We start from the raw sequence: 9,499 nt of genomic DNA, 5'->3' as shown, positions 1-9,499 counted from the left end.
AGTAATTGACTTCACGCTGCATGGATCAAAAAATAAGGACCAGTCAAAATAAAAACAGACTATAAAATTCAAAGAGACAGGGATAGACTAGAATAGTTAGATGTGCGATTTACTCAAACACTGGCCAAAGAGAGTCATATTTTGTTATATATAGAGAAACATCACCATCATGTAGCAATAAGGGGATATACACTCTAAACAGTTCTGCTGCTATTGCACAAGCAATTTTGCATTCAGTTTTAGACACCTCATGATCAGAAATACACTTTCAAACTAGAAGAAACTCAGAAGAGCAGCAACAATTATAGTGCTGGAAGGGATATGGCGGGGGAGGGGGAAGAGGGGAGTCTCCTGAGGTAGGAAATCTAACTAGAAAACTCTGCTAAAAGCTATAAAACTATTAAAAAACTAACTATAAAGGGAGTGGCAAGGCCAAAAGAGAGCACTTTACATTGAAAGTGGTTGGGGCTCACAATGAAACTGAGAAAACACCTGTGGTTTAAAGAACTATAGGCAAAAGCAAATTTTGGAAATCAGATCAGATCAGAGAAATCGAAGGAAAGCTCCAGACACTGGACATTCTGATCCAGGCCATATGGCAGTAAGAAGGAACTGGAGAGGCAGTTAGTCCAGTCCTCTTCGCTCCACCCTTAAATTCCTCTGGTTGAAAGCACACAGAAGGCACGGGTGCATATATGGACCAAAGGACACTAATTGAAAGAATTCACCCACAGTGGAAGACACGTAGGGACCAATACTCGAAGAAGCAGCTCACTGACCCAAAAGCCCTGGTCACACAAAACCTTCCCTAATTGAAAAAACAAGTCTCAATCTAAAAACTGACATCTCAACACAATTTGGTTAACAGTTCAAAAGGCTTTGTTTTTGTCCCAATGCAGAACATAACCTAGCTCCATAACCTCTATCGAAATTTACATATGAATGAAAGCTCAGATAACAGAAAACTGGAGTCAGACTGTTAAGTTTAAAATCTCTGCATGCAGATGTCTAATTAGTGTCTTGGAAATCATTAGTTCTATGAAATACTTCCAAAAGGACTGAATAAAATGCTCAGTCAACATTTATTTAAAACATTTTTAAAGGAGGAACAAAAAATGTGTACACCCTGAGTGAATAAGAGAAATGAACTAGGTTTGCTCACCTTTTGAAGACAGCTGTTTCAGTTTTAGCATCTACAGTAAGGCTCAGTGTTTCCTTCATGCTGCCATTCATTACTGTCTCAGTTACCTTGTCTGCATTTTCCACATCATCTTCTCCATCTGAACTGGCCTCCATAGCAACACTTCCTTGGGCTGATACAGTGAAACAAATTAGGATATTGCTAATGATTTTTATAGTTAATGAGCAAGTACAAATCAGTGAGGATGTGTAGGAGGATAATGTCTACTGTAATCATACATAATCTCCCTGCAGTTTTGTTTACTTTGCAAATCCCACATGGCAGGTAAAATATCAATTTTCTGCATCCTCAGCTCTGTGTGTGTGCGCGTACACGTGTACACACACACACACACACACACACACACACACACACACACACACACACACACAGTAATCAAATATTTTAAAATATTTAATAGCTACTGAAGAAAACATACATGTTTCATAATAATCTTTTCATTTTCCAAATCAATTAGCAATGTAGATAATTTGCAGCAGCTACAGCTCTTAGTTAGGGCTTGTCCACACAGGGAAATTTACTGATATAACTCCCCATTTTGACACTTATTCTGGAACAAGAGTATTCACATGGGGAGTTATACTGGTATTATCATACTGGTACAGGTCTCCTGGTAAGTTTCCGACGCAGACAAGCCCATAGTTAGGTCTGAAGATCCCGGACTTCCAGCACTTGTTATGTTCATTAACAATGCAATTGGGAAGTGGGGTAACATGGGTTTGATCTGGTAATTTTTAATCCACTTTGAGCATGTGTTGGAAAAGCTAGATGACAGGAGGGAGAGAAGGGCACACAGACCGTTCACTGCTGCATCCAAAGACTCAAGATGCTAAAGGCCATCTTAATTAACTAAAGCTCTGCCCAAGTCTCACTGACTAATAAAAAGTAAAGTTAATATTAACACTAATAGCTGCTTTTATACAGTGCTTTTCTTCCATGGATCTCAAAACTCGTTTCAGAAGAGGTCAGTATCCTTACCCTCAGTTTACCAATGGGGGAACAGAGGTGCTAAGAGGGGAAATGACTTGCCCAAGATCTCCCAAGAAGCCCGCAGTAGAACCAGGAAGTCCAATGTGCTACTCATTTAAGCCACTCTGCTTCTAAGTTATTCATTTGCACATAATTTGAGTAATTTCAGTGCACTTACCCTCTGGCTGTGTTGCAAGTGCAGATACATTTGCACTCAGGGGATCCATTGGTTCTGTGTTTGTTTCCATTTCCACAGGAGAATTACTTCTTAAAGACTCTTTCGAACTTAAATACAAATGAAAGTGAATTACATTTTGGAAAAAGATTTCTAAACATTAAAATGAAATTTGCTCACATGCAACCAGAACCTTTTAAAATAATGTTTCTATTTCTGTGAATACTATCGACTCCAGAATCCTACTGAAATCAACTATACTAAAACTCACCCAAGAAATGTTAAAAGAATTTTAAGGATGCAAAGTCAAGCACTAAAAAGTTAGGAAAAGCCAGAATTAAGATTTCCTGGTTTACTATCATGAAGAGTGCGCGCGTGTGAGAGAGAGAGAGAGGGGCATTGGATAAAAAGGACAAGGCTAATTTTTTTTGCCCCTTGCAGTTTCCTTTTAAATATATTTTCAGCTATATATTGTCCCTTTCAAGGTAATGGTATCTGGGCAAGAGGGTTGCTCAATCTCTATATCCAAATCAAATCAATGCCATCTCTGCCAACGAGGTTGATCAACCACAAAGGTGGTCTTTATAACATGGAGGCTTGTCCATTGGTATCTGGATTAAGTTCTCAAAATGTATACATCCCACAGAACCCCAAACAGACACCACATTTCTGCCACTTCCAATCTGAAATAATTGTAAATGATTTCTTGCCCTGATTCAGCAAAAATATCCCTATTCATGAAAGCATGCATTTAAGTCCCATAAAAGGCAATGCTCCGTGCAGGATAGCAGTCCACGCACATGCTATCAACTGCAGAATTAGGGTCTCATTTTGAAGTGAATTTGAAACAATAGTGGGTTCATTCCTTTACTATTCCAAGGGCACAAGATGCAATTTACACAATAGGGATTGGGATCCCAAAACTGCAGCAGAAACCTTGAAATTATGCAGCATTGTTCATTTTTACTTCCAAGCAGTCTAGGTCAGACAATATCCCTTGTGTTATTTAATTTGATATTAAATTCAATTTATTGTACACTGCCCCCAAATTTTCAATTTTGAAATGTGCTGTAGATTTTGGTACTGTTAATGTTTAATTGCATTGCAGAAGCTACAGGAAATAATACAGATATTGGCAGGTAGGTAAGGAACAGTTTTGGGTTTTGTTACCTATTAAATAGTTGGACACTTGTTACAGAGAGAGGGAATACATCTCTTTCCCATCATCTATGAGCAGAATTCATTTTAAATTTGGGAGGGCAGTTTGAATTACTTGGTCCTCACACCAGTAATTCTTGACAAGCTAGCTGCCAATTGCACCCTGCCCCCATTTCGGGCATTGCATTGAAGAGCTGTAACGGTGACATTTGAAATGATATGAGACTTCATTATAACAACCCAATGGAGATGAATGGTGCAGTTCACATCTCTTGGACCAGTTGCTTCAGGGCAGCTGCAGACTCAGGCAGACATCACTGCATCTGTTTAATTGATTTATATTCTGAATATTATCTTCACCAACCATGCAGGCAAGAGACTAAAGGCATGGTTTACACTACAAAGTTAGGTCAACCCAGCTAACCCTGAGCAACGCAGTTAAGCTGACCTAACCCCCAGTGTAGCTAACAATCTGTCAATGGAAAAATTCTTCAGTCGACCTAGCTGCCACCCCTCTCAGTGAGGTGGATTACCTATGCAGACAGGAGAACCCCTCCAACTGCTGTTGCTGTAGGCAGTGTCTACGCTGAAGTGCTACAGCGGGGCAGCTGTTGCGCTGCAGCTGTGCTGCTGTAGTGTTTCAAGTGTAGACCAGCCCTAAATGAAAAAGTACATTCTGGAGCACAATAATTTGGCAATTTTTTAAAGACTCACATTTATGGGGATATTAACATGGCTACAATCTCATCATACCTAGGGCTCTGACTATTTCTGATGTAAACCAATACACAGCAAAAAAGTGCCAAGCACTTCAAAGTACTATGGGACTGTCTAAAGCAAGTCACCATGGGCTTCATGGAGTGGATGGATTTTCAGACATATACAAAACTATTTTTTTTACATCACAAAACAGAGCCATCAGAGTCTTTCAATTTATTTCACATTAAACAGCTGCATGTGTCACTTAGGCCCAATCTACAGCCATAGTCCACTTATTTAAAAAAAAAAAGCATATAAAAAAATAAAGTGTGGCTAGGACCCAAACATCCTAGCAATCAACCAAATTGATTAGCAAGATATGTATGATTAGATACCATCTACACCAGAAATGGACCATATCTGGGTCTCCTGAGTAGATTATAGTTGTAGAGTAGATGACACCCTTACGCACAAGGTATACCTTTTAACGCCACAAAAAATCCCCAACAACATGGTACAGCAAACTACAAGTAACACTAATTATGTTTAAAGCAGAACTCCGTAATGTATTACGCAAACACTTCTGCAAAAGACATGCATATGCCCGCTGAAAGGGACTAGTACCAGCTTCCATTATCATTGGCAGCTGGTATCCTGGGCTGAAGAATAATAAAATTATTTTACCTTAGAGAAGATGTAAACTCTGAAAAAGAAGCCCAGCCAGTTTCTTTTCCTGGCATAGGTTCTTCTGTGCTCCATACATCAGACCCAACAGAATCCAAATTGGCACCATGTGCAGTTTCCATGGGTACGTCAAAGTTAGCCGACCAGTTCGGTGCTAGAAACAGTGACAATTTCAATGATAAGGTATTTAGAAATTGATATAATTCACTTTTCTTAATACGTTATGACTCTATACATGCACATATAGCTATCCTGAAACACTGCAAACTCCCTAATTATAATAGGGGCTTACATAATGTATATATAGAAGAGCATACACTATGCAAAGTTAGAAACTGAATGCAATTCACAAGTACAAAATTAATTTGGTCTATGAAGCTAGAGCAAAATACCACTATAACTCATGGCATTCTGCAATCAAGCCAATCTACCAAATGACACTTAAAATTAAAAATAATTTAATGGAGTTACACCAGGGATTAATATAGTCAACATTTTACAGAAAAAAATATGTATTTGTTACTGTCAACACCTGTTTCTAAAAATGAAAGTTTTTTAAAACTGAGTGTTGTTCTCACGGTTTAGCTTCTGTTTACTAGGTGTGTTTTTCTTAGCTTCAACAAAGAAAATAAATTAATCAGTTCACTAGCACAGTGTTGCAAAGTTTGTTGCAAAAAACAAATGAGGACTTAACATTTTAAAATTCTTCCCATTAGAATTTTAAATTTTGGAGCAAGTTTATTTTGAAAATAGGTCTCTAACTTAGAGTACTCATTCAAGGTACTTCATCTTCCCATAAGCAAATATTTGTTTTCATTAGTATTTACATACATAAAACAGGCTGAAAAGGAAGCTCTGTGACTAACTAAAATGTTAATAGGAAATCCCAATCTAGACAGATATGGGAGGATATCCACAAGGATCAAAACTTGGAGACACAGATGCCAGGGACACCAATCTGACAAAAGGAAAAAAGAGAAAAAAAAAAACCTCATTTTGTTTTGTTTTTATAATTCCTTATAATCAATATAAAAAACCCTTAGGATTTTTCTACACACAGAAGTTGCACTGGTTTAATTTAAATCAGTTTTATTAAACCAGTGCAACTTGTATGTGTGGACTCTCAATTTAAAAGAGGTTATATCGGTTTAGCTTGCACTAGTGAATTTACTGATGCGACCCAAACTGACCTAAGCCATGTTTACACTGATATGATTATCTACAAACAAAATTGCACCACTTTTACTAAATCAGTATAAAATAAAGTCGTGTCTTTAGTAAAACAGGTACAACTGTGTGTTCAGACCAGGCTTAAGAACCCCTAGAAGTCTAATGTCTTAAAACATTAACTGTCTGTATCTACAGCCCAAGTCACTTGTTGGCTCCTGTGTAAAACTATTAAGAAAGAACCAGCATGGAGTAAAAGTTTGTCTGAAACGGGTACATATTTTCTGCTCACAGCCAAATTTTTACTTTCACTAGTTTCAGTGAAGATATCAAATGGTTTAGACTGATGGTCTCCAAAGCTTTTATCAGCTTTAAACAGATTCAAACTTGTTTAAACTACACATCCCTTTTGGAGGAAAAACAATTTCTTTAAAAAAACCCAAACCCATTTTATAAATAGAAATGTTTTCACCTCCTAGCTCACAGAGAGCCTACACGATCAGGTGTCTGACTCAGCCAGGCACCTGAGGTGCTCATACTTGACAACACTCACATCCTGCTATGAGGACTTTACTCAGAAAATCTCTTGTTGCAAAGGTGAGATATTAAACTGCAGGGACCTCAATAAAGTGGTAAGGAAGACAAAATTGAACTATGCTCTTCTACCACTTAACTGAATGACCATTACATTTTCCCACACTGATAACTTGCAATCTAATTCCTCCATCAGGTAATCTAAGCAGATGGAGGCAGTAGGATAAAAACCACCTACGTTCGTTTAAGTCCACTTCCATTTTGTCTTCTGTATTGGTATTTGATTCAAACAAGTCTTGTTTTGTTCCATCCTCTTCTTCAGAGTCTGTACTTTCTTCACTGTCCGTACTGCCCGAGCTTCAAAAAATATAAAGGGATTGTTTACATTCAATACTTAGAAGGAATTCCCTGGGGTGCATTGGCTAGTGAAGTTTTCCCAAGTTTAAAACAGAACTGCAAATCAAGTTAGCATGTAGGAATGAGGCAAGTCTGACCATAAACACTGAGGGATCAGCTGGAACTACACTGCAGCATTAGCTATTAAACTTACTCTTCAGCACTGCCAGAAAGGATGAAGATTTTAGGGTGTTTTTTGACTTGACAAAGTTAACTGACCCATCTCCTCTCCCACAGCAACAAGGGAAAGGAAAGATGGCTGCCACTGCCCTCATGCAAGGGCAAATAGGAAAGTGGAGGGAGTATAGCTACGGGCCAGGCCAAACAACAACAGGCAAAAAAGCAGAGATGGACTTCATTTGCTCCACATGGGCTGCTAGGGTGACCAGATGTCCCGATTTTATCGGGACTGTCCCGATATTTGCTTCTTTGTCCCGCGTCCTGACCGATGTTTGGTCGGGACACTGAGCAAACAAGAAATTTTGCCCTCCCGGAGGGACTCTTGCCCGTCCTGCCCCGGCTCCGCCCCCCTCGTTCCCCCATTGGCTCCCTCCCCAAAACCCCGCCCTGGCCCCGCCTCTTCCCCAACCACGCGGCATTCCTCCTCTCTCCCAGGCTTGCAGCTGCATGGCAGCGCAAGCCTGGAGGGGGGGGGGTGGCGGCGCCTGGAGGAAGAGGCGCGGGGCTCCCCGGCAGCAGCGGGGATTCAGCCCCCCCGCCGCCCACCCGGCCCCCCCCCGCCCCGCGTTCCCCCCCCCCCCCCCCCCCCCCCCGCATCCCGATATTTTATCTCTCTGATCTGGTCACCCTATGGGCTGCTGCAAATGCCAGAGGAAGCCCAGAAGTAGTCCTAAGGAGAGCAGGGCAACAGCTTCCCCACTCCTCCTCCCTTCCAGACAGACTTCCAGGTTGTTCCTTTACTTCTGCATGGACATCAGAGCACTGATAACCTGGCCCTATACACATTCCTAAATGTAGCAGCAACATAATGGTCTGGCACATAAAATCCTGGTCACAGGTATTTGCAAGTGGAGAGAGAACTGACAACAGGGTATATGGTGCTATTGTGCAAAGGTCAGAGGAGACATTCCAAAGGGATCCCTGAAAGGAAACTCTGGATGACAGTAGAAAGCTGAAGGGGCAGTGGAAGCACTGGGGACAACAGATTCCCCTCAACCTGCTCTTTGAAAAAAAATCTCCATTACTGCAGCACAAGGAGGGGGACCCTGGCACTATAGAGCCTGAGTACACTGGCCTCCTGCTGGTGTAGCATGCTGAAGGGAAGGCAGGCTGCTTGGGCTGGACAGCTCAGTGCCTCTGAAAATCATAACCAGGAGGACGACTGCGGAGGTTTGGCCCAAGTGGCAGTGGAGGAAAGGAGCAAGGATGGAAGAAAAAAGGAAAGCTGAAGTGCTGAGTAGCAAAGAGGGCTGATGCCTAAACCTTTTACAGAGGCAGAAGATTGGAAGGGACAGGTGCTGGGCCCATCCTCTAATAAGTTATCCAAGAACAGCAGCAACTACTCAATTTGTCTCTGAATTCTCTTTGTTAGGCAGGCCTTCCAAGCAGTCAAGAATCTGCATCAACAGATGTACTCAGTGAGAACAGTGAGGTTCTTCCGTAGTACAAATTGGATGGAAAACAAACACTATTCACCTGGATCGTCTCTGGGATTCCGGTGTAAACGCAATGTGTTTTTCTTCCCATATATCTTCTTCATCAGAACCACCATCATCAAACTGCTGTATTCTCTCCTTACAGCATGCCTCAAACAATGCAATATTCCCCTACAGCAGAACACAAAGCAAAAATATGAACGGGGTAAAGACCATTCACAAACTGTACACTACTCCACCTTATTTCTATGGTTAAACAATTTTAATATAGTCTCAGAAAAGGATAAAGGTGCATATAAGGAGCCCACACTATATCCCATGAATGAGATATGCACCCAGATTTGGATTAATCAGCTTTGACTAAGTTTTCTATGAGGGCAGTTCAGAAAACTCTGCCTTACAGGGGTGCCTGTTTTAACATTGCCTGCTCCCTCCCTGGGCATAGCTAAAGAACATCTCAACGTTTTCGGGACATTTTCCCCATTGTGGATTCTCTCTCAGCTCACTGCACCAAAGAATGCTCCAGATTTTTGGGGGGAGTGGTGGGAGGTTAAAGGGAGAGGCACATACACTCAAGGAGGGAGAGGTTAGCACACCAGAGAAATATTTTCTGGGGAAAGATCTTTACACTTCTGTCCCCTTATTCCTTTTACCTTGCTGGCTAAGACCATACTTTGCATTTTGGTGGAAGACTGAGCAGCTCCTACCCACACACTATAAACTGAATAAGCAAACAGCACAGACCCAGAGAATGAGATCCGAGTCTATTCCTGAATCTGAGGACTTGTCTACCCAGTGCAGCAATATGCACTAGAGCAGTGTGATTTCTAAAATACACCAACATGTTACGCAGTAAATGTCCCACACAGATGCTGCTGGCATGCTCTAGAAGTTCCCTAG

The 9,499-nt window shown here is 41.1% G+C and overlaps 1 protein-coding gene across 1 annotated transcript in view; it reads right to left on the bottom strand.

Annotated features, from left to right (window-relative positions):
* Positions 1–12: 12 nt before the first annotated feature.
* The window catches only part of LOC112119895 (serine/threonine-protein phosphatase 6 regulatory subunit 3-like), an 11,889-nt gene continuing 2,402 nt past the window's right edge, over positions 13–9,499 (bottom strand). The window contains exons 3-7 of the mRNA XM_029913691.1: positions 8,640–8,770; positions 6,826–6,944; positions 4,887–5,040; positions 2,349–2,455; positions 13–1,313 (exon numbers count right to left, since the gene is read on the bottom strand). Coding sequence (XP_029769551.1) covers positions 1,159–1,313; positions 2,349–2,455; positions 4,887–5,040; positions 6,826–6,944; positions 8,640–8,770 — 666 coding nt within the window. The 3' untranslated portion in view covers positions 13–1,158. The remainder of the gene's footprint in view (positions 1,314–2,348; positions 2,456–4,886; positions 5,041–6,825; positions 6,945–8,639; positions 8,771–9,499) is intronic.

Source organism: Terrapene carolina, unplaced genomic scaffold, assembly GCF_002925995.2.
Source record: "Terrapene carolina triunguis isolate 2854851 unplaced genomic scaffold, T_m_triunguis-2.0 Scaffold830, whole genome shotgun sequence".
Classification (NCBI taxonomy): Eukaryota; Metazoa; Chordata; order Testudines; family Emydidae; genus Terrapene; species Terrapene triunguis.
The sequence above is the reverse complement of the archived record's forward strand: the minus strand, read 5'-3'. Positions and strand labels throughout refer to the sequence as shown.